At 40.3% G+C, this 25,734-nt stretch overlaps 2 protein-coding genes across 6 annotated transcripts in view; one reads left to right on the forward strand and one right to left on the reverse strand.

Annotated features, from left to right (window-relative positions):
• Nucleotides 1–16,581: 16,581 nt before the first annotated feature.
• LOC106006403 lies at nt 16,582–21,028 on the reverse strand. Its single transcript, XM_045078404.1, is given in 3 exon segments — nt 16,582–20,106; nt 20,108–20,669; nt 20,805–21,028. Coding segments are annotated over 3 exon segments (969 nt in total). The 3' UTR covers nt 16,582–19,923.
• The window catches only part of FBXW7 (F-box and WD repeat domain containing 7), a 232,790-nt gene continuing 227,866 nt past the window's right edge, over nt 20,811–25,734 (forward strand). For 2 of the 5 annotated variants that reach the window (XM_045078323.1, XM_045078324.1), the window contains exon 1: nt 20,811–21,644. The gene's annotated coding sequence lies outside the window, so the exon portion shown is untranslated. The remainder of the gene's footprint in view (nt 21,645–25,734) is intronic. The other 3 variants (XM_045078322.1, XM_004758062.3, XM_004758066.3) reach the window with 3 other exon arrangements.

Raw genomic sequence — 25,734 nt, forward strand, 5'->3', positions numbered from 1 at the left:
AATAGTTAATAGTAGTTTTAAGTTTTCCATGAATGTAGGGTATAATTTACCCTAAAACAGGTATTTGTATTCTGATAAGACCAATGTTAGAAATAAGATACATTACCAAGCAAAGCAGTATTACATATATAATTAGAAATGATACTGCTAAGAACATGAAAATGTTCAACAGAGCAGCAAGTTACAGTAGGGTCTTTTTTGTTTTCTTTCTCTTTAAGCCTTGAGGTTTTCTGTACTATGTGGTGTATTTACAGTCATGAGAATGAAACTGGTTTCAACCAGATTAGAAAAGAGACTACATACGATGATATCATAATGCCTGAAGAAATGAATAATTAAATCTGTGATTAATACACAAACACAATGGGAATACTGAGATCCCTTACTTGTCAGCAAATACTTTCGCAGATTTTATTTTGAAGTCTTAGGCCCACAAAAGAGCACTGTCAAAATGGTTATTAAGTCACAGAGAATGGGGACACCCACCAACAGACAATTCTTTTCAACCCTGCTGCAAGAAAGAAATCTACAACTGAAAGATAAACTCTGGAAAGAGGTTTTATTTATTAATTTTATATGAAGAATATGCATCTGCGTATGACAAAATAGTCTATACTGAGGATAAGAAGGGGACATGACAATTTCATTTATTCAGAATGATTGTTATTGGTATATAAAAGAAGAGCATTTGAAAATGAGAAATGTTCAAGGTAATAGCTTGTTTTTTCCTTTGCAGGCTGTCTTTACATGTAGGGGCAGCTGAAGTTCTTTGCCTTGGAGATAATCTGTATTCTCTTAGCTTACAAACCTGTTTTCATCCCCTTTTTCTTCATTAGTTTTCTAACCTTACACATCTAATCACAGCTGCTGTTTTCTTTCCTTCCTTTACAAGGGAAGTTTTATATGGAAGATGCAGAAAACTGTGGTCAGGTGAATGGGTATGCGTGATGCCAGGCCTTAGGATGGGAGCTGAGGGGGATATAGGATGAATCAGTCCTTCCATTCAGGACTGTGGGAATGAGCCAGTGCCTCTCGGAGCCATTTTGGAACCTGAGGCTGAGGAGAAACCAGTCATCCTGATGCTGCCTTCATTTAAAATTTCCGTATCAGCAAATATCATAATCTATATTGGCACTAATTTAAAACTTAAAAAATTTTTATATAAACTATTATATAAATATTATTAAAATGTTGATAATATCACATGAATATATAATGCAAAGATTATAAAGCATACGAGATATGGTACATTCTATAAGATACATTTTTTAAAAGCTGGTGAAAATGTTTGAGATGAAAAAAGACTGAAGAGATGACAATCAAATGGAGAGTGAAACGTGATGAGGTACTGATTTGAAAAATACTTGATTACTGAGCTTTTTTGCTGCTCCCTTAAAATTTGTATCTCGGGTGGGTGCCTCTCTGGCCTCACCCTGATCCCGGGCCTAGAAAGGACAAGGGGGCAGGGTAAAGGGTTGTGGTCCAAGGGAGAGCAAGTTGCAGTCTGGTTAGGGGGAGAATCAACAGTTTCTGTAAGAAGCCTTAAAGGATGAGGAGGATTTCTGCCTGTCAGACAACTGAAGGAGGTGGAGAGCACCGGGAAATGCAGGCACCTCAAGCAGAAAGAACAATGCGGGCAAGGACATCAGCAGGGCAGGCCTGAGGTCTGGAAGCTGCAGGCAAGCCCATCAATCCACGGATGGAATATGTATAGGTAGTAATGGGAGCAAAAGCTGAAAAGAAGATTTAGATCCTTCTGTGACCTGCCTGTTTGAATCAGGAGGCAATGGGGGTTACTGAAGATTTGTTCTTTTGTGTTTTTTGCTTTTTGTTTTTAAGATTTAATTTATTTATTTGGTGGGGGCCTGGGTGGGTCAGTGCGTTAAAGCCTCTGCCTTCGGCTCAGGTCATGATCCCAGGGTCCTGGGATCGAGCCCTGCATTGGGGCTTTCTGCTCAGCAGGGAGCCTGCTTCTCCCTCTCTCTGCCTGCCTCCCTACCTACTTGTGATCTCTGTCTGTCAAATAAATAAATAAAAATCTTTTTTTTTAATATTTTTATTTATTTATTTGAGAGAGGAAGAGAGAGTGAGAGCACAAGTGGGTGGGGGGGGGGGACAGAGGGAGGTGGGGCTCCAACAGGGATTATGACCTGAGTCCAAAGCAGAGACTTAACAGACTGAGCCACCCAGGTGTCCTTTACTTTTTTAAATTAATAATGCATTTTTGATGTTTTCTTAATTTATTTTCAAGCACTTACACAGAAGTAGTTTAAAATTCAAGATGTATTTTTGCTATATGCCTCTTCTAAATCCACTGGAAAGCGATAGGAGTGAAAATAGGATATGGGAGACAAATTCAGGAGTAAGATGAAGACTTGGTTATTGATAATAAGCACAATTCTTATAGAGCCTGGATTTCCCAGCACAGTCTCAATTTAAAACTTTCTGTCCTATTATTTTCATTTGTACATTCTGCTCCTCCCCAACTTTTCACAGCTTTGTTAAGTTGTAATTGGTGTACAATAAATGGCATGTTTAAAATATACACTTTGATCAGTTTTGACACATGCTGTCAACTGTGAAACCATCACCACATTCAATAATGTACATATCATCACCCTAAGAGTTTGCTCAGGTCCTTTGCAATTCATCCCTCCTTCTCACCTTCTGCTCCCATCCCCAGGTGACCATTAATTGTTTTCTGTCATCATAGATTGGTTTTCATTTTTCAGAATTTCATATAAATGGAATTACACAATATCTCCTGGATATAGTACATTCTAGAAGACATGTTTTAAAATAATGGAGGAAAGTTCTAGATTTAGAAAGACTAGAGAGACTGACCTAACAGCCAAATGCAATAGATGCAACTTGATTGGATTCTGGTTTGAAAACACTAGAGACCACACTAGACCACACTGGGTACTACATGACAATAGGGAATAACTATTGATTCTCTTGGGTGTGAAAATGGTAATATTTTATGATTAATTACACGATCTTTTATGTAGAAGATTATCCTAGCATTGTATGTTAAAGCACTAGGTGTATAAAGTGTCTTGCTTTTTAGCAATTTACATTCAAGTAGTTCAGAAAGACAATTAAACAAAGCAATATGGAAATACTTTAATAACTATTGAATCTACATGGTAGGTATAAGGGGGTTTATAAAAGTTCTTCTCAACTTCCCTGGATATCTGAACCTCTTTTTTTTTTTTTTAAGATTTTTATTTATTTATTTGACAGAGAGAGATCACAAGTAGGCAGAGAGGCAGGCAGAGAGAGAGAGAGAGAGAGGAGGAAACAGGCTCCCTGCTGAGCAGAGAGCCCGATGCGGGACTCGATCCCAGGACCCTGATATCATGACCTGAGCTGAAGGCAGCGGCTTAACCCACTGAGCCACCCAGGCGCCCCATGAACCTCTTTTAATAATCATAACTGGGGAGAGGGGAAAGGACAGAAAATGAAAATCAAGACTCTCCTGAAGAAAACCTAGGCTATAGTTAATCACCAAGTCTTTTTTCTACTTCTGAATCTTTCACTGGTATCCATTCTATATTCAAGTTTACCACCCATACCTGATTTAGAAAAAGTATACTTCTTAACTGAGAGCAACAATAAATTTCAACTTTCACCTCAGATCATATATAAAAACTAACTTGAATTTGATCAGAGACCTAAATGTGAGAGCTAAAACTATAAACTTTCTATAAAAGAAAAAACAGAGGAGAAAACTGTAGTGGCCTAGGGTTTGGCACAGATCTCTTGAACTCATGCAAAACACATAAACTATAAATGAAAAAAATCAATAAATTATATTTCATAAAAATTAAAATTTAAATTAAAACCAAAATGAGATACCACTATAGAGCTGATAGAATGGATAAGATTAAAAAGACTAATGATATCAAGTGTTTGGGAGAATGTGGAGTCACTGGAATTCTCATGTACTACTAGTGGGAATGCAAAATGATAGAACCACTTTGGAGAACAGCTGAATCAGTTCTTAAAAGTTCAATGTGTACCAACCAAATACACATCATTTAACCCTTAGATAATGACCTAAAAGGAATGTTATGGCTCAAGTCTCCATCAACGGGTAAATAAACACATAATGATATGCCCACACAATAGAAGTCAGCAATGAAAAAGAATAAATTATTGATATGGGGGGGTCCTGCAGAATAATAATAGTGGAGAAAACCTATGTAATCTTGGCTATGGTGATGACTTTTTTAGATACAGCATCAAAGGCACAATCGATGAAAGAAATAATTCATAAGCTGGACTTCATCAAAATGAAAAACTGCTTTGTGAAAGACAATGTCAAAAGAATGAGAAAGACAAGCCACAAGATGGGAGAAAATTTTGCAAAACAGCTCATCTTTCATGGCTCTGCTCAAAAGACCCTCTTCTGAAACCCTGACCTCCTTCTTCCTGACTCCATAACCACAGAGGTAGAGTGTTTTCAAGCCACATTGCAAATACTACTTTTTTTCATTCATTCACTCAAAAATATATATTCTGTGCATGCCATGTTTTAGGCACTGTTCTAGGCATGGAGCATATAGCAGCGAATAAATCAGATGAAGTCTCTGGCTTACATTTTACTGAATGTGTACATGGTAGAGAGAGGTAACAAATAAATATAATAGAATTCCAGGTAGAAATATTGTTGTGAATATTTTTTTAAAAAGCAGTGGAAGACTAAAGGATGATGATGTGGTGTGTGTTATTTTATTTAATTAATTCATTTATTTTGAAGGGTAGTTGATAATAATGTATTAGTTTCAGGTATCAAAATAATGCTTTGACATTTTACATTATGAAGTAATTTCCATGATAAATCAAGCTATCATCTGTCACCATACAAAGTTGTTACAATATTATTAACTATATTCTCTAGCATGTACGTTCTATCCCCATGACTTTAAAATTGGAAGTTTGTGCCTTTTAATCCCCTGTCCGTGTATTGCTCATTCTCCCATCTGCCTCCCCTCTGGCAACCTCCAGATTGTTCTCTGTATCTATGAATCTGTTTCTGTGTTGTTTTGTTTGCTCATTTGTTTTGTTTTTCAGATTCCACATGTAAGTGAAATCATATTGTATTTGTCTTTCTCTGTCTGACTTACTTCACTCCAGATAATATCCTCTAGGTCCATCCATGTTGTCACAAATAGCAAGATTTCATTCTTTTTTATGGCTAAGTAATATTCCATTGTAGGAGTGTGTTTTATTTTAGAAAGCAAGTCAGAAAAGGTATAGCTGACAGACATTGGCGCCTTACCCACATACCCTCAAGGTACTCTGGAATAATCCAGTACAAGCCAACCTCACTGGAAGTGCTTGCGATTCTCTGTCTGTGGCTTCTCTTTATCTGAATGTGGGGCAGGCCCATGGTCAGGGAACAGACTTCAGCCAATGGCAATGGAAGGTGAAGGACAAACATCCTAGCTTCTCTGCCTCCTTGGGTGGGACAACTTTGATGTGCATTCCCCATGTTTCCCAGAGATCCCCTATGGGATTGATTTCCAGTTGTCCTCAGCAGCACCTTGTGCAATAAATTGCTCTATACTCTTTCCTCCCCTGTCTCACTTCTCCATTCCTCTGCCAGTACTTCTCAAAATCACATTTTCCCTTTCAAACATGCCACCTGTACTCAGATCCTTTTGGAGGAACCCCACCCAAGTCAGTGTGTTCGAAGAAGTGATGCAAGGAAGGGGACCATCAGAATAGGGTTCTAGAACTGGATCATTTGCTGGTCAGAGGGCAATGAAGACCCTGTTGCTATTGATAATCTCTGGCATGCCCTCCCATCATTATTGCTAAGAATCTGACCTGTGATGAATCAGGATAGTGTATAAGTATAAGAGAATGCACCAGCCTATAGACTAGCTCTTGAGCTGCAATCTATGGGGGGGGGGGCAATAGAAATTATTAGAATTTTGAAGTTGATTTGTTGTTAGCTATCTATCGGAGGAGCCATGAAGGAAGAAAATAACAGGCTCAGATCAGGTAACCATTAATTTGGAACACAGTTTGAAAGAAGGCCAGAAATCTTCCCTCGTGTCTTTTAAAGGTAGTCTCATCTCCTGTGGACAGAGTAGACTAAGCTGAAAAACAAAACCTCACATTTGATCTTTGGTATAGCAGGAGATTGAACTCACTGCCCTGAAGGTTTCTTACGCTAATGTTAGGGACTTGAAAGGAAAGAAGAGGAGCCCTGTGACCTCTGATGGGAATGGCTGGATGGATGGGATTAAAGACTTCAGATTCCTTTGGATACTCTGGGCCAGAATTTTCTGGAGCCCTTCCTCTTGCTAGAGGAAACCAGTGTCTGATTGCCTGGAGATTGTGCAAAGGCTTTACGTAGGGCAGATGCCTTGCAAGATGGCACTTGTCTGAAAGATCTATCCTTGTCTCTACTGCTCTAGACCAATAATTAGAAGTCTTATGAGCCAAGCAGAGAAATACTGCTACGTGAAGAAAGGGATTATTCACCAAGAGCACTGCAGCGCCTGTCAGATATGTACCAGCAGGAACTGGGAGAATTGGCCTGGAAATGGAACTTAAAGGTGCTGGATCAGGGAGGACCGGCTATAAGGCTGGATGGGGAGAGTTTCTCAATAAGGGTGCCTAATGCAGTGATTCACGACTTTATGTCCTGGTAGAATACCTAAAACTATACCCAGTACATTGCAAAAGTGGCTCTTTGAAACTTGAAAACAATCATGAGATGAAGATGCTGGGATTTCTTACAGGGAAGATGAGGAAGGAGTAAAAAAAAAGAAATCATAGGTTAGAATTAAGAATGCATTTATTATGTAATACTAGAGAACCTGCCAGCTAGCAACATTCCCTGGGAGGGCCCAGAGGACACTCCCTTCACTAAAGTGGTAAGATTGTACAAGTACATTCTGCGAAGCTCAAAATTACTTGACCTCTAGATCAAGATTGATGATAAGAGATGCCTCAGAGTCAATGGACATAACAGGATTCTTGAGGCCAAGTTGGCAGCACTAGGCCATCAAGAGCAATGGGATGTAATTATGGTCACATGCATCAACATGAATTAATTTTAGGGACCTAACTTTGATGGGGGGTAGGTGAGTTCCAGAAGAACACATGAATTATTTGTATTTTAAAAACATGCAAAATGAAAATGTAAGTGTGTGTGTGTGTGTGTGTTTGTGTGTGAGAGAGAGAGAGACAGGTTAGTAAACTCAAAACTAGCATAGGGGTACCTGAGGGGCTCATCGGTTAAGTGTCTGACTCTTGATTTCGGCTTGGGTCATGATCTCAGGGTTGTGGGATTGACCCCTGAGTCGGGCTCCTCATTCAGTGGGGAGTCTGCTCCAGATTCTCTCTCTCCTCCTCCTGTCCCTCCCCACCACCTAAAAATAACATTAAAAAAAAAAACTCTAGAAAGAAACTAGAATAACAGTTATGAAAGGAAGAGAGAAAAGAATAGGGAGGGGGAGAGATATATAACAGAATTTCTATGGTATTGATAATATTTTCTATCTCAAGTCAGGTTGTAAGTACACAGGTGATCATTTTCTTGTTATACTCTATGCAGATAAGTTGCACATGTTGAATGCATTCAATATTTGACAAAAATAATCTAAAGAAATAAAGCCTAACCGTGACTCCTTTCTATTGTGACTCACAGTAGAGAGCAGAAGCATCGGATAGATGCAAACTCAAGTCAGGTTGGCTGTACAAGCTTAGTTAGGGAACTTATTGAGTCTCTGAGTGATAGGTTTCTCACCAGGAAAATGATTTTGATAATGTCTTTCCAGCAGGGTAGAGGTAAGGACTAAATGAGATAATTTATATAAATTTTATAATCGGTGCCTGGCACATACCAGGTGTGATTTAATAAATTAGTCCACTTTTCCTGTTTTCTTCCTTTTTAGAGATTTTCCATCTTCTTCATTTGATTTAGTTCCAATTTAATTATTTCCTGTAAGCAAAGAATTATGTCAGAGGGGCTGTGCCTTAATTTAAAAACACTTTTTTTCGTTTCAAAGACCATCATCTCATTTGATCCTCTCATTCAGTCCCCGTTGGCCGGCAGATGATGGAACATGTAGGAGCCCCAGTAAATACCAGCAAACAAATGGATGTAGAATGTAGGTGTAATGGGCTGAATTGCGTTTCCCCAAAATTCACATACAGAAATCCCAATCTCCAGTGCCTCAGATGTTACTGTATTTGGAGATTAGATCTCTTAAGAGGTGATTAAATTAAGATGTGGCCATTCCACCATGACTAGTATCCCCATAAGAAGAAGAAGGGACCCCAAGGATGAGCTCCCACAGAGGAAAGGCCATCTGAGGATACAGCGAGGAGATGGCTGTCTGAGAGACAAGGAGAGAGGCTTCAAGGGAAACCAACCCTGTTGACCCCTTGATCATGAATGTTCAGCCTCCGGAGCTGTGAGAAAATAAAATTGTTTTTAAGGCACTTGGTCTGTAGTATTTGGTTATGGCAGGCTTTATAAACTAACACAGTAGGGCAAATATTATTATCCCCAAGTTATAAATGTATAACTGAGTCTCAAGGCTTAAGATTCTCACAGATTTACATGAGCAATAAAAGGGCAGAATTGTCCTTGAATCTAGGTATCGAATTCTGGTTCTTTCCATTATAGCCTGCTTCTTTTCAAAATTGTGCTATATTGAGATATTTCCATCTGTATATATAATCTTTAAATTAAATTCTTATTTTTATCCAAGTAGTATATGGGCTCATAAAAAACAATAACAAAACAAACAAATAAATAAATAACAAAATAAACAAGGGGGCCGCCTGGGTGGCTCAGTCAATTAAGTGTCTGCTTTTGGCTCAGGTAATGATCTCAGGGGCCTGGGATGGAGTCCCCGCTCAGTGGGGAGCCTGTTTCTCCCTCTTCTTCTGCCCCTCTTCCTGCTGGTGCTCTTTCTCTCTCTCTCTCTCAAATAAATAAATAAAATTTTAAAGAAATCAAACAAAAATAAAAAGTCCCCTGCTTTTTCCCTCATCTAATGTGGCTTTCTTAGAGACAAGTACTCTCAACTCTTCAGGCGCTTTTTTTTTTTTTTAAAGATTTATTTATTTATTGGAGAAAGATACAGAGATCACAAGTATGTAGAACATTAGGCAGAGAGAGAGAGGGAGAAGCAGTCTCCCTGCTGAGAAGACAGCCTGATGCGGGGTTCGATCCCGAGCTTGATGCAGGGCTTGATGCAGGGCTTGATGCGGAGCTCGATCCCAAGACTCTGGGATCATGACCTGAGCCAAAGTCAGAGGCTTTAACCCACTGAGCCACACAGGCACCCTTACTCTTCAGGTCCTTTTTCCTCATGGTATTTGCATCCAGATAACATGCTCATACAGATGTGTCATGATTTTTCAAATCAAGATGTCGTCTATTAAGTTCCTATTATTAAAGATGAGTCTTTAATGATCTCAATACACATAGACACAGACACACACTATTGGGTAATGCCCTTTGTCTTTAAAAAGTTTTATCACAGTCTATGATAGTTTTCTTCTTCTGTATTATCTCAGTTCTCAGTTTCCTCCAGGTTAATTTTCTTTCTTTTCTTTAATTTCCTTTACTTTCACATTAGACTTTCCTCAAATGTTTGGGTCATCCTTGGCTTGCCATTCATCTGTAAGAAAAAGCCTGTTTCCTGTTTGTGCCCTTAGAGGCAAATAATAACTTCAATTTGCCATTTTCTAGGGTTCCCTATCAGGAATTGGCTGGTTATTGCAGGCCACTCTGCTGCAGAAACTTAGGGTTTAGCTTCCTTTTCTTGAAGTGAGTTGCTTCTGCCTACCCACTATTTTCTAGAATTTCTTGACATCTTTTTTCTCCTATTACCTTATCTCCTGTTCTGTTTGTACTTTTTTTTTTTATAACTTTTTATTCCTTTGCTATTATTTTAGCAGGCTTTGAGAAGGAATAGAGAACAAATGTGTTTTTCAACAGTACTCTACATTTCTAATGTTGCCTTTTCTTGGATTTTTGCTATTAGTCAATATGTCACGGTTAGTATCAGTTCAATGCAAATGACTGCGACTATCTGTGAGGAAGTATTTTTCCAGGTGTGTCTGTCAAAGCTTCTTTTATATTGAAAAACCTCAGCTTGTGTTTTGAGTAATAATAGGAATATGGTATTTCATACTCAAGTATCACTTATTTTTAAAGACATTCATGCATAAAGCCAGGTGAGGAGGGTGAGCACATGGGGAGAAGGACCTGTGTGGCATCAAATTCTGAGCAGGCCGACGAGGACTTCCACATGGTATGTGGTGGCCAAGCCTGGGCAGGGGGAGGAGAAAATCCATGCAGAGAGGTGGCATACCATGAGAAGGGGGAGGGGCAGATCCCAAGCAAGGTGAAGAGGGCATCTGTGCTGTGGGGCAGCCTGTGGTGATGGGTCAGAGCCCAGGGGCAGTGGCTGTGGTGTGAACTTGGTTAAAAACCAAAGGATGGATCAAATAAGTATATTAAAGATAATGCAAGTCAGGTTTCTCACCCTAGGAGAATGAAGTCATAAATATGGAAAAGGAAAAAACTGGAATAAACCCTGAGTGTTGGATTGGAATTAGATATTATTAGTGTAAACTCATGGACTATACTGTATCCATATTTATATGGCATCAGTGGTGATATATAAATACAGATGTAAATGTCTGTGTGTCTGTATACATATTCCCTAGCTCTACCCACCAAGAGAGTCTGAGAGCTGTGGACTCAAATTGCAACAAGCAGATCCACCCAAATTGTGGCTTCTAAATACCATTTACCACTTAAAGGGACCTAGGCTCCTTGGTAGGGTGCCATATTTATCATCTAAAAATATAGCAGATATTTAGCAAATAAGGAATTATTGCATGGAACACACCTATGCCAAATATCTATTCATTATTTATCTGAAATTCAAATTTAACTGATTAACCTTTGTTTTATTTGGTGATCCTTATCCTTTGGAGAAAGGGCCACATCCAACACTGGGGCAGAAAAAGTACAACATGAGTCTGGAACACTTTGTTGGGCTAGGAAAAAAAAAATACTAAAGGAATGATGGGAAAAGTGATATAGAAGCCAGTTTGGAAGAGTTCTCACTGGCCAAATATAGGACAACATAACCATCAAAATAAACAATAATAGTAACAGATTATAACTTATTAGACGAGGGAGAACTCAGAGCCTATTAGGATATAAATAAAATAGTAAAATAAAAGTTGGATGAGGAATAAGGTATTTATTTAGAGCTAAAGTATCTCCACAAAAGTATCTTCACAAAATTAATAGTTATTAATTCCAAATGTAAAAAATAATAACTATATTGTGGAGACGCCCAGCATTCATCATTTTAATCGAGCGATTAAACAAATTGAGCGGCACCTAATGAAACAGAGTAAGAACAGCACTGTTTTGGTGATATTCCTGCTAAACACACCCAAACTGAGGGAGTCTACAAAAGAACTACCTGTAATCTTCAAAAGTATCAAAGTTGTGAAAGCCAGAGAAAGACTGAGGAAACATTTCAGACTTAAGGAGATTAAAGAGATGTGACAATGGAACACAACACACATTGTGAAGTGTATCCTCTGTTTTGCTATCAAGGTTATCACTGGGACAAATGATGAAATTTAATTGGGGGGGGAGGGATCCCAGGATCAGGTGGCAGGAATTATCACTGTTAACATCCTGATTCTGAAGGCTGCACTGTGATTAGGTAAGAGAATGTCCTGTATATATCCGCTTAATTATTTGGGCATGATGGGACATCCAGTTGGCAATTTATTCCCAAACGGCTCGAGACAAAAAAGTTCTCTAGACTGTGCTTACCACTTTTCTGTAAGTTTCAGATGGCTTGAAAATAAATAAAAGTGGTTATTTTGGGTTTTAATAGGGAAATGAAAATTTAATCATTCTGAGACATTGATCTAAAAAAAGAGCTTAAAATGCCACTAATATGATGTCTTTTGCAATGATGATGTAAGAGACTAAAAGCCAACCATCTGGAGATCACAAATTCATTTATTTAAAAATGCTCTTGAAATGAAATTGCTAGAATTTTTAAGCTACAAGAAGCAAAAAGAGAATTCTACATATTACTGATATTTGTATGCAAAATATTAAGGAAAATTGCTATTTCAAAGAAAAACAAATCATAGCTATTTCTGGGGTTTAGAGAGTGGCATTTCATTTCTGGATAACCTGGATGGTCTTTTTAAGAAAAACAGCTCTAAGGGTGTTATGGACTGAATGTTCACACATTGATATATTCACCCCTCACCGTCCTCACACCTCATTGCTGCGCAGTCATGTGATGGTTCTAAGAGGTGAGGCCTTTGGGGGGTAATTAGGAGCAGATGAAGTCATGAGAGTGTAGGCCTCATGAATGGGATTTGTACCCTTATATAATATAGGAGTTAGGAGAGACCCAAGGGAAGACATAATCAGTTAAAGAAATCCTTCAGGTTGCATTTGGCCAACAGTTTCAGGGAAAGTTATATCTGACATTGCTTTTGAAGTTGTTTCCTGTACTACAAGTTGGTTCTCATACTATGATAACCACTTATTACCCTTCAGCCTAAAAGTCCACTACATAGAACAATCTCATGTTGATGAACTTAAACAGTAGTGTCCAGCGCTGGGCGCAGCACTGAAATAATTTCAACAGCCAGCCACAGTACAGAGAGCTGGCTCGGAACTTTTCATAACATATAAGATGGTAGGTCATGACATTTTATTTGGTTATTAAAAGAAATGTCAACCCTGGAATAAAAGGCTGGAGAACCTGAGGATTTCTTCATCTTTGAATGGCAGCCCATTTGTTGAAAAGGCAGGGTTAAACAAATACCTGAAGGGTACTGGTGTTCTAATGTGTGGTACTTCTTTCACAGAAGCAACAATCCCTAGAGTTTCTGTTTTTTTTTTTTTTTTTCTCTGAAAGTTCTCTTATAGTTGGGATTGGAACTCAGAACTCAGGTTTCTGTAAACAGTTTAACAAAGGGAGGTTGCATTCTTTTTTTTTTTTTTTAAAGATTTTATTTATTTATTTGACAGACAGAGATCACAAGTAGGCAGAGAAGCAGGCAGAGAGAGAGAGGGGGAAGCAGGCTCCCCGCTGAGCAGAGAGCCTGATGCGGGACGGGGCTCCATCCCAGGACCCTGAGATCATGACCTGAGCAGAAGGCAGAGGCTTAACCTGCTGAGCCACCCAGGCACCCGGGAGGTTGCATTCTTAAGTTGTAAAAGCTTATATAACCCAACCTCATTAGACTAGAATATTAACACAAGGACTTGCTATTCTTTAAGTTTCTAAATGCTAACTTGGTATTAAACTCAGAAACTTAATACAACTTTACATTCTGCTCAGTTCACTGTCTGATTGAGCTAGAACTCGTCTACTCAGCAGCTAAAGAATCCAAAATCCTGTGATACATGTAATCCAGTATCTTAACATCCTTTGCTTTTAAGCATTGTAGACAAGGGAGAAGTCACGAGCCGATTGTCTCTCAGGAGACTTTAGAATCAAGCCTGGAAATGGCCCACTTTACTTTTGCCCACATCTCCTGGCCAGACCAATCACATGGTCTCAGCCTAATAGCAAGGGGAGCTGGGAGACAGTCTTCCTATGTGGTCAGGGAGAGGAATAAGGAATGTGGGCATCTCACACCTACTTTGCAGAGTTTTGTGAAGATTGAATAACCACATTTCTAAGTTCATGACAAATATTATGCCCCTTCTTTAGAATCAGCTAGGTTCTGATGTAAAGGATTCCTAGTGAAAGGGTTTGGTAAAGGAAATCATGTGCAGTTTCTGGGAGAGCTAAAAAGTTATGGTAGCCTGAAAGGCGGGTGGAGAATAAGAGAAGATAGAACTGTGCAGTTAGATGCTCTGGAAAGGGTTTCTAGAAAGTTAAGACAAATTCAAGGAGACGGAAAAGTGGTAATAAGGATTTTGGGCAGGAGAAAAATCAGAGCTTTCCAGGAAAAGCATGGTGGGGCAAAGGTGGAAGGAAGTAATATAAAAGAAAATGTATAGGTTATTTTCAGAAAATAGGGGAAATGAAGGGAAACCATCCTCCACTAAAAATACACAATGCTCTTAGACTTAAAATATAACATTGTTATAGAAAGAAATGACATAATGTAAAAACAATTATTTCCAAATATTATTGGAGAGTCCAGTTTTTAGTTTCTCTAAACATATTTACATTTAAATATGACTGTAGAATGCAATGTGTGAAACTTGATTGGCTCCAGGTTGCGGGAGGGCACAATCTATGAAAAATATACTTGAAATTTGCTAAGAGAGATCTGAAATATTTAAATGTTGTCACACAAAGATAACTATGTGAGGTGATGGCTGTGTTAACTAGCCTTATTTGGGTAATCCTTGCACTATAAGGATGTCCTTCAAATCATCACATTTGTACACCTTCACCTTAAATAGTGTTGGAAAAACTATTTGGGACAATTAGAGAAATCTAAATATGAATTATAGGACACCTGGGTGACTCAGTAGGTTAAGCCTCTGACTTCAGCTCAGGTCATGATCTCAGGGTCCTGGGATCAAGCCCCGCATCAGGCTCTCTGCTCAGTGGGGAGCCTGCTTCCTCCTCTCTGCCTGCCTCTCTGCCAACTTAATGATCTCTGTCGGTCAAATAAATAAATAAAATCTTAAAAAAAAATATATATGAATTATATATTTAGATACAGATTTTTGTTACTTTTCTTAGGTTAAAGATTGAGGTTGATTTCTGCTGAGTACTCTAAGTCACATTATGCCTGCAACTTAGTTTCGAATGGTTCAGGAAAAAGTGCTTAAAGCAAATGTAGCAAAATGTTAACAATGACCAAATCTAGGTAAATAAACACGAATTATATTACTTTTCAGTGTTTCTGTGAAATTCTGATAAGACTGACTATTTGCTTACGAAGAGAATAAAAGCAGTCACCCATTTACTTAGAGAGTATCAGATGGTAATATAGAACAAATAGTTTTAGATGGAGTGACTGGAGTCAAGTTTCAAACCCAGCTCATTCTAAGGAGTAGACTGTAAGCTCTGTGAAGCTAGATCTGTTTCACCATTATATGTTCGGCACTTCGTTAAGTGCTAGGAAATAGTAGGTGATAATTACATTTTTGTTCCCTGAATTGTGAAGTAAATGTGAAAAGTCTATGCTTATGATAGATATTCTAACACATTCACACTTTCTATGTATCACTGCATTCTGGAAATTGTCTGGTACCTTTGGCAACTCTCTACTGTTAATTTAGTAACTCAACCTTGAATTTCAAGCCAGAACATTTAAAAGCCTTTACTCTCCAGGATTAAGTTACAACCAATCCTACCTTGGTAGGATTTTATTAGGTAAAATACTTTGTGATTATTAATGACAAAACCAAAGGAAGGGTTTTTCTGAAACTCAGGTTAAACTAAGAAAGATTATAAGTGATTTATTTTATTTATTTTCCATTAAAACTAGTGGTCACTGTAATTCATTTTTACAGTCAATCTTTTTGCAAGTCCAGTTTATGGTAAAGGCAAACACAGAGATGATCTCATCAAGCAGCTGGTAGGTTTTCTAGGTTGATTTGTTCTTGGATATACAAATGTCATTATGTTCTGACATTCAACATTTTTAACAGCATTGTGAAATTATTAGGGAGCCGATCACCAAATCCAAGGGTGTTTCCTTAATTATTTGACACTATTAACCATTGCTTTCCTTTGTGTAATGATTCCCCCAGATATTAAGGAAGCACAGTGGTTCTCTGGAGAGGTGATGCGGGTTTAGTGAAGGAAAAAGTGGAAAAACCTTATTTTTTAAACCACATATCCAGGGGCCCCTGGGTAGTTCAGTCGATTAAGCATTTGCTTTCAGCTCAGGTCGGGATCTCTGGGTCCTAGGGTGGAGCATGGAGCCCTGCCGGCATCTGGCTTCCTGCTCAGCAGGGCATCTACTTCCTTCTCTCTCTCTCTCTCTCTCTCTCTCCCCTTCCCACTGTTTGTTGTCTTTCAAATAAAGAAAATCTTAAAAAAGATACTAAAACAAGTATCTGTATAATTCCTTTTTAGAAATTATTTCTAATAATCTTAAAAAATTGTATTTATTTTTATTTATATCATCCTTAATCTGATCCTAAAGCTGTCAGGTTTAAAAATGAAACAATCTTATTTAGTGAAACAATCTTATTCAATGATAGAAGAGGTTTGCCATGTGGAAGTGAACAATATTCTATAGATCACTGGAATGAACTTATTTACTACTCCAGAAGACTGAGTCAGTGTGATATAATGGCAGGCATACTATTGGAAGACTTGGGGTGGAGTCTAGGCATCCTATTTACTTGCTTTTTTGATCCTATGTAAAATAATTTCTCTGGGTTTCATCTTAAGATGACAAATCAGAAAACATCACTGATTCTACACAAAGAACTGGAAGATATGAAAATGACAACCAAAGAGAATACTTTGGGGAAACTGCCAGGTAGAGACATGAATGGTATTTGATATTATTGAGTGAAATTAAAAAACAACCCCCCCAAAACCCTTATTTTAGCAGGGACTTCGTAAATAAAGAAAAAGTCACTGTGACTTTTATAAAATGAATGGAACTGGAAAATGAAAAAGAAATCTGTGCTAGGGAAATAATTTGTTACATAGTTGCCTATAACATACAAAGTGACAAAGAACAGGAATCAGTTACATAGATTCAAGAGAATAAAAATCTCTTTTACATACTTGACTAAATCACAACAAAACCCAAAACAACCATGAGAAATTCCAGCAATGAAAGTTGAAAGCATGGGATTATTTTGGAAGGCAAAAAGTAAAATAAAAAATAGTCTTGTCACATATTTTTTTTTATGATTTTATTTATTTATTTGAGAGAGAAAGAGGGAGAGAGCACAAGCAGGTGGCATGGCAGAGGGTAAAGGAGACTCAGCCCCAGGACTCTGGGATCATGACCTGCCTGAGCTGAAGGCAGATGCTTAACCAACTAAGCCAACCAGGTGCCCTGAGTCTATTTTTAAGAAGTTTATATAAGCCAATTCATAGAAGATAATTAAGTAAGCTATATTTTGGAAAGAACTTGTCCCAAATATAACTCATTTGGTAGCATTACCTTACCTGAAATAAATTGTTCAAATGTGGACTATAAAATCATCTTGGGAAATCTGGCATCTCAGATACTGGGCATGAAAAAGGTAGTAGTCACTTCACAAGAGGGAATTCAATGGCTAGTTGATATGTGGAAAGGACTCAATAACATCAGCAATCAGAGATAACAAGTTAAAACCATAATGACGTACAACTAACTATACATCCACCAGACTGGCAAAAGGATTGACAATACTGAGTGGGATTGAGGGTGGGGGGGGTAATGGGACTCACATACATGGCTGGCGTGAGTATAACACTCTAGAAACAGCTCTCGGGTATATAACATACAGAAACTGATATAAATGTGAAGGAATACACATATGAAGAATATTCACAGAAGCACTTTTAACAGTCCCAAACTGGAAGCAATCCAGATGCCCATCAACAATAAAATGGCAAAATAAATTATAGCATACTGCTATAATGGAACACTGCAATTAAAAATGAACAGATTACGACTATATGAACGACCTGAACAAAATATGGATTTTGACGTTGTGCAAAAGCAGCAAGCAAACAGATCACACATTATGTTGTTCCATTTAATAAAGTTCAACAGAAAGGGCAAAACGAAACAACATATTGTTTAGGGGTGCATGCTTATGAAAAAAAAACAATAGAGAAAAGCGAGGAAATGATTATCACAAAAGTTAGAATAATGGCTACCTCTAAAAGAGAGGGAAAGAGTTGTGCTCAGGAAGGTCACTAGGGGGGCTTCTAGAATGCTGGCAATGTTCCATTTGTTGACCAGTTGGTCACAAGCAGGTTTCTTTTATAACAACTTATTAAACCAAATAACTGCTGTATGCATTTAATGTCTATCTCACAATAAAAATGCAAAAGTAATTGAAGACTTTTTAGATGGCATTTCTAGAAATTTTACCAGATAATTTAGCTTATGAAATCCCTGACAGTAAAAACCATTGATGTGGGATGATAATACACTGATAAAATAGCTTCTCATAAGAGCATGCTTTCAAGTGCAGGAGAAAAGAACCCTCCACAAATATCCCTTTGTTATATTTTAACATAGTATGCAGATCTTTATCACAAACAAACTGATAAAGCAGAGAAAGAACTGTCACCTGAAATTTCAGATTTGTTGGAATTTTGTACAATCTAAGTGTTTTTTTCCCCTCTGGATTAATAAGTAAAATAACTAAGGAGACACAGACCAAGTTGGAAATGTATGAACTTCCTCTTCTCTAGATGCCAATTTCAGCTGTTTCCTCCAGTTTCTTCCAGTACTGGATGGTGAGGTGGGTGGATTTTGCCCAGTTTTAGTGCTGCTATTACTTCATAAGTAGGTGCATGAGAGATCTCCTGAGAGTGCTTTTCTGTCTTTCAGTACTAAGGTTCTAAGGTGGAGCCACTGACAAAACAGATCAGGCTACTGAAAAACCCCATGTGGTACAGTACACACTTTTCTGGAGGTGTACTCTGCTGAGCTGCAGAAGTTTATTCATTCATTAAACATTTGCTCAGCCCGACCACAATTGGGTGCTAAGTTTTGCCCCACACCACAGGATTTTTGCATTCTTTTTATCCAAACCCCAGAGGACTTAAAACCTGAAGTGTTCAGCTTCACAAAATCTCCTAAATCTGGGCATTTTACTCATTCAATTTCTACCAGGAAATTAGGGAGGGGGCAAAACCAGGTAGAGATTTATTTTGTAGCCACGTGGGGCTACGACTTGGAGGGCAGATTCAATGTGAGTCATTTTTGGAAGGACATGGTAGGACATGAAGGACATGGTAGGGCATCGATCATGCCCACAGTTTAAGCTACCCACAGTAGCTTAAACAGGATAGTTAACCTGGCTCTTGGAACTTCTCATCAAGAACACTTGGGAAAGTGCTGCTTTGTGAGTCTCTTCTTGCTTCTGCAACATCCACTTCCCACTCCCATCAATTTTCTGCAGCATTTTAATAAAAATGAAGTTTCCTTGGTCTACTGTTTGCATATGGTGCTGGTAGAAACCCTGAGCTTCGAAAGTCTGACTATAAAAGCTTGCTCCTTATTCTCTTAAGTGGAAAGACTTGTAATATCCATTAATGGTGCTTCCAGAGCAGGTAGGGTGTGCCAGGGTCCAGCAAAAGAACTCTGGAATCTGCTTGCTTTCATCATTGCTGCTTTCATCTCAGTCTCACAGTATTTACCAAGACAGATTCTGAGACTTTCATCTCAAAATTTTTTTTCCTAGAGAACTACACCTTCAACTTCATGAGTTTTCACTTTAATTTACTTTCCAGGATAAATCTGTAGGAAAGGCTGCATAATAGTAATATTTATTTTAGAAAGGAAAGAGCCTTTGAGTCAGACCTGCAACACAGGCCAATATTTCCTGGTGATGGTTATGGATACTTACTATCAACCAAGATCAGCTCTCCAAAGCTTCATACAAGCAAGAATGGTTCCTAAAATTGAGACACCACTAACATCTTCTCCTGAAAAAGTAAAAATTCTTCCCACAGTTTCCGGGAGTATGGCTCCCTTCCTTCGTCTCGGCACTTCGCCCCCACTTTACACACTCAGGTTGTGCCTCCGTACGCAAACTGCACCCCCGTTTCCTATCGTAGAGGTGGGAGGGGGAAGAAGGGATGTATTACCACTCTCATCCTTACACTTCCACATAGCTTACAAAACGCTTGCACTTCCGTCAACTCCTCTGAACTCCGCGAGTGCCTCGGAGGGAGGCATTCATTCATTCGTCAAACACTTGCTCGGCCCGACCACACGTTATCGGGTGCTAGGTCTCGCCCCACACCATGGGAAGGGTGGGGCGCTCGCTCCCTGGAGCAGGTGCAGCGGATCAGGCTGTAGGGCAAGTTCTCGCTCAGCCTGGGTTTTCGAAGGCCCATTTGGGGCTAAATGCCTCACCTTCAGGTGGTGCGCGCCCGAGGACGGCCGCGCGGCCTGGGCCTTCCTCCATGCTCCCAAAGGAGCAGCCACCACCTGCCCTGAAGGAAACCGCTACAGAGCAAGCTCTGCCCGCCGCCGTGGGGTCAGGGCTAAGATCAGGCGGCAGCTTAGGCTCCACTCGGCTCCTCCCCTTCCTCTCTTCAATTCTGACGCGGCCGTAGAGGCGGCGGCAGCGGCAGCTAGTCCCGCGGCCCGAGGCGCACCCACCCGCTCGCGGGGCCCCGACTTCCTCTTCCCTTTGATCGTCATCAGAGCGCGCCAGAGTCACCCAGGGCGGGGTGGTTAGAAAGGGGAAAAAAAAAAAAGGCCAGCGGAGGAAACGTCCTGGCGGATAGAAAAGGGAGGGGGTGAGGGGAGCGGTTGCTAGGTGACTTGCGTCATCCGTCTGCGCCGCTTTCCTCCCGCCCCTCTCTGGAGTGAGGCGAGAGCCCCGCACAGAGCGAGCGAGACAGCGAGCTGAGCTCCGGGCGCTACCGCCACCGCAGCGGAGAGCGTGAGAGCGAGGGAGCATCCGAGAGACCCGGCCCCCGTGCACTGGCCAGCGCCGAGACCTTCGTTCTGACCTGGATCAGCGGGAACTGCGGCCACCTCTTTTCTCCCCCCCTCACCTTCCCGGCCGGCAGCGGCGGCTGTACACGCCGGAGCCCGAGCCGGAGCCCGAGCCGGAGCCGGCGGCTGGGGGGCAGGGAGGCGGCTACCTCGGGCCGGGACTAGTCAGCTGCTCTGCGGTGAGAAGACGCTGAGGAAGGGCCGGAGCTTCTGTCTCGTCCCGGGGCGCGGGGCGAGGGACCCCCAACGTGTAGGGAGGGGGTCCCAGCCGCAGCGACACATGCGGGAGCCGGGAGCGGGGGCGGCGCCGAGCGGAGCCGGCCGGGTCCCCCACCACGCCGCTGCCTCTTCCACCCGCCCGGGGCCGTAGCATCTTGCCCCAGAGTGTATGAGCGGGGGACCCAAGCTCAGCAACCACCCCCCGGCCGGGGGGGCGGGGACCCAGATGTGAAGCGGCGGCCCGGGCGGCGTGGAGAGCAGGACAGGCACCGCCGTCCTTTCCTTACCTTCCTCCTCTCCTGAGCCCCCTCGCGGGGGGGGGGTCTTCTCTCTTGGCCAGTCGCCGGCCCCCCGGCCCCTCGGCAGGACTCCGGGAGGAGTTCTTAGAGCCCCCTCCCCCGCCCCAGCCCCGAGGGCGGCGGGGCCGGGGGGGACCCGGGGGGCCGGCTGCAGCCTCAGCCCAGAGGAAAACTTTGTAAGAGCAAAATCTGGAGCCTTCCAGACGTGACTGTCCCGGGAGAAGTGGCTCAGGGCGGGCAGAAGACACAGCCTGAAGAGATCCAGGAAGAGGAAAAGAGGAGGTAAGCGGGGCCGCTGCCGCCTCCTTTGCTCCGGCGGCGCGGAAGAGACCCGGGGTGACCGCCTGGCTTAGAGACACAAGTACCGCTTCTTCCTCAGTAACGCGCCGGAGCCTTCCGCAGCTGCCGCCTCAGAGCGAAGGAGGAAGGGAACCGGCCCACTTTCTCAGCGCCACGGCTCTTCCCTAAAGTGTGAGTGGCCGGGGAAAGGGAATCGAGGGGGTAGAAAGTGGGAGGATACTGTCCGGTTCGTCCCCTCGGAGTTTTGCTGATGTTTTGCAGGAGTGTTGGGAGTGTATAGACCAGAGGGTGCATCTTTATTTTTACAGCGAGGAAGAGGTATCAGGTAGTCTTGTGTTTTATGCTATTTTAGCTCCTTGTACGGATAATATGCAAGCTTACAGGTTTCTCTTAAAGGAGCTCTGTCTTTATCCAGAGTGAACACTTGCACCTTTCTGGCCGGTAACTGGCAAAGGAAATTGAGGAAGCCAAATCATATGTGCACACAAAGGACATCTCTGTAATACACCTTTTCCTGGTACACCCGGTGTGAAACAGTACTGTGGTTTTTGTTTCGGGGCAGCTCTTATTAGGGTTCTCAAGAGGGAACCTTTTACCCTGTGAACCCCCGAAACTGAAATTCCTGTCTGGTTTTGCAGTTCTTCCTTGAGAGATGGTACAGGAGTTTTTTACCTTCTCATTTCCTGGGTCCAATTTCTAGGTGTCAGGAAGCTATAACAGATTTCAGTTACTCAGAAGATTCTGAGTTGAATCACGACTTACTTGGGGAAAAGCATCTAGTACCTTAAACACTTTATAAAAGTTTTTGCATTTTTTTCCCTATACAATTTTTTTTTTTTTTTAATTTAAGTAGCGTATGTCCTAATTGCTAGCACTTTTTTATTTGGCAGAATGACTTGACACTTTGTTTGTTTGAGTTATCTTTACTTCACTATCAAATGAGGAGAAACTTTTTGATATTTAATTCTTTGAAAGATGAAAGTTTTCCTTTCTCTTCCATTATTTTAAGGTGAAGTTTATAAAATCTTTGATAAGCATTTTAGGTATCCTCTCAACAGTGCCAAATTGAGGTGCAAGAAAGTAATTACTATTTCATATATTTATACAGACCTTAAGGGTTAAGCATAAGGTAGAATTTTATTTAACAGAACATAGGCAGTACTATAGTACTGAGAATTGTGGCTCCTCCAGGCAACAGTGTGGGCTCACTCCCTCTGAAGCCACTGCTTTGTGGTAATGAGTTTAGTAAGCCTGGGGTTGTCTGTGCTAACTTCTCCATTCAGGATCTCAATTAAATTTATTTAAAACTTTCCAATAGTGTTTTCATGTGTACTTTTTCTCTTTTGAGATAGTGAGTTCTACAAGTTTGTTAGCCCCTGAATTATTTAACATTTCATTTATTTGTCCCAAATCTGTCTCTGTAAAGTTCCAAAACACATCCAGAGATTTTGTTTTGAGAAATGCTATGACAAGCTCGAGTTCATCTTTCCTTGTTTTTATGTATTTTGATTATTCTTCTTTACCATTGTCTTCCCTGACTCTTTCTGTCAGTCTTAGAATGATTACTTTGATCCTTTGATCATTTTGCCTCTCCTGGAACTTCTCCAGCTGTTTTGTTTCTCTTTATATATTTGTGCTTGTTACACTTTTGTAAGGAGACTTAAGTTCTATTTTAAATGGATAATGACATGGAAATACTGATTAGTAGGTGTAATGTTAGATGTCAAATCAAAAGCAAATGTCTCTGGATCTGTTCCCTTCTTTTGAGAACTTGAGGAAGTTATGTATCCCATGTTTTACAAAGATGAGAGAAAGAGAAATCTACTCTGGCATAGGCTATTTTGCAGGGAGAAAAGGAAGACAAACCAGCAAACTATAATTTGAGGGTAGATTTGTACTCTTATCAAAGTTGCTTACTAACTTTAAGACTTATTTTTATTACTTTGACTATAGGTTGGTTAAAAAGCATGGTAATGTTTTATTGCATTTTGGGTAGCAAAGAAACAGCAAAGTATTTGAGATGCCTTTGAGATGCTTTTACTTATGGCATAGGCAACGAAACATAAATTGCACAAAATTGTAGGAAAGGGGTGTATAAGACACTATATGTCATACTACTGTGTGTATGACACTCTCTCACACTACTGTGTTTGGTGCCTGATAGATATAAGTGTATATGTATCTATAGAGGTGTTGGACTATACAAAACTAATTGGAGTGTCTGAACCAAATCTGGGAAATAAGGTTTCTTTTGGGAAGAAAGGTGCTGGTGGAGCTAAAGTGTTTAAGACTTTTGGAATTGGGGGGTGTGAGGGACAAATGTAATTGGGATGTTAGCTTGTATGATATGATGAATGAATGATATGGATGAAAGTTGTTGAGGAGGCTTGAAGTCAGTTTGTGTTTGTGCAGTTACATGCGTGCAGCCCAGAGAATCAACTGAGAACAATGTTGCTGAGAAGGTACTTTTAGATGATTAAGGAGAAATTGTATTCTAGGTCGGGAAGCATTTTTACCTGGAGAAGGATTTTGTTTTTTTAGGGAACCAACATTTTCATATCATGGCCTTCGAAGAGCTATACAACGGGAGGGGTGAGAAAGATGCTCCCAGTAGTTTAGATTGGTACTAGTGGTTTCTTAAAATAAAATAATTCAGAAACGGGGCAGTGGACTTTGTTTTTGACATTAAATTTTAGGGTAAAAAGTTGGTGCTGATGCAATTTGAAGACAGAAAAATAGTTAAGCTAATGAGTGATATGCTGAAAATGTAGAGTTAGGAGTCAGTTTCACAGTGTTAAGGTTTCTTGCAGAGTAATGGAGCTGAAAAGTGTGTCTTTTTACTTTGGGGGAAGGGAGTCTGTTAAAGTTAGCAATGATACGGTCAGAACAGAAAATGAATGAGACTCTCCCTAAAAAATGTTCTAAAAGTGGGTAAGATTTGAAGTTCAAAGGGAGGAACAGTCTTTAACATGGCTACCAGTTCTTAGGACATGTGCATCTATATTTTTGAAGGAGCTAACAAGCTTTTTGTAGAGTATATAGGTCCCTTGATTTAAAGTCAGAAGGATATATAGGATTTCACTCTTAAGGAACTTATACATAAAAGGACAGATTTGTTTTCATAAAAATTCATGTTTTTAAAGTTTGCACAGGATTATTATCCTAAGTTTGGTCTTTAATCTGACGAAGTAGGGCTAAAAATAGCTGGCAGAGAAGGCTGCTTCCCCTGGTTGCAGTTGATGTGTGTCTTTGTGTCCCATACAATGGAGGGGATATCCCTGTGTTGGCACAGCAGTGCTGAAAATGCTATTTTTTTTAACCTTTTTATTAAAAAACAAATAAACAAAAAACAACTTGGCATTTAAGAAGAATCAGCTGTCTTTGAAGCATGAGACATGGAAGATTTTTTTGTGTGTGTGGCGAAACCTGCAGCTAGTGGGGCTTGCTTTTAGTGTTGACTCTAACAAAATTAAGGATTGTAAGATAGGGAATATATACATATCCATACTTTTTGTGTTCATTAGTTCATTCAGTTCACCACCTTCCTGGTAGCTTCTTTGGTCCCTTCTTAAGAATTTAATTCAAATGGCAGAACTCTCTGGGAAAGGGATGTTTAGATAGGGAGATGGATCTCAGGTGATTCTAGGTTAAGGGTATGGGACTGGAATATATGCCATATGGGTGCCTTCTCCATCCTCTTCTTTCCACAACATATTTTATGCAGGTGAAACCATGTTTAGACGGACTTAAAGGCAGTCTTTTAGGGTTGACATGATTTACTAATGAAGGTAGTGGGAAGGGTATGACTCTGGTAGGAGGGAGTGATAACTTTTTGTGCTTTGCCTTGGCAACTTCAGGATTGATACAGGATGATTGAAGGGCCTTGGGAGTGCATTTGTGTTTTAGCATCAGAAGACCCAAAAGCCTACACCTAGGCTGACAGAAGCTCAATTCGTGTATTTTAGAGAGGGTTCTTGGAGATGTCATGTGTTGCCTATGATATCTCATTGGGTAGAGGAGTAAAAAAGTGGTCAATTTTTTTTTGTAGAGGGCCAGTTAGTAAGTACTTTAGATTTTGTGGACTATGTCTGGGGAAACAATTGAGTTCTGCTCTTGTGGAGTGAAAGTAGCCATAGACAGTATGTAAGCAAATGAGCGTGACTATGTTCCAGTAAAACCTTGTACAGTTGACCCTCAAACAATGGAGAGGTTGGGGGTACCAACCCCTTGTACAGTTGAAAATTGGTATGATTTTTAACTC

The sequence above is a fragment of the Mustela putorius genome, unplaced genomic scaffold (assembly GCF_011764305.1).
Source record: "Mustela putorius furo isolate JIRA1106 unplaced genomic scaffold, ASM1176430v1.1 tig00000242_pilon_pilon_pilon, whole genome shotgun sequence".
Taxonomy (NCBI): domain Eukaryota; kingdom Metazoa; phylum Chordata; class Mammalia; order Carnivora; family Mustelidae; genus Mustela; species Mustela putorius.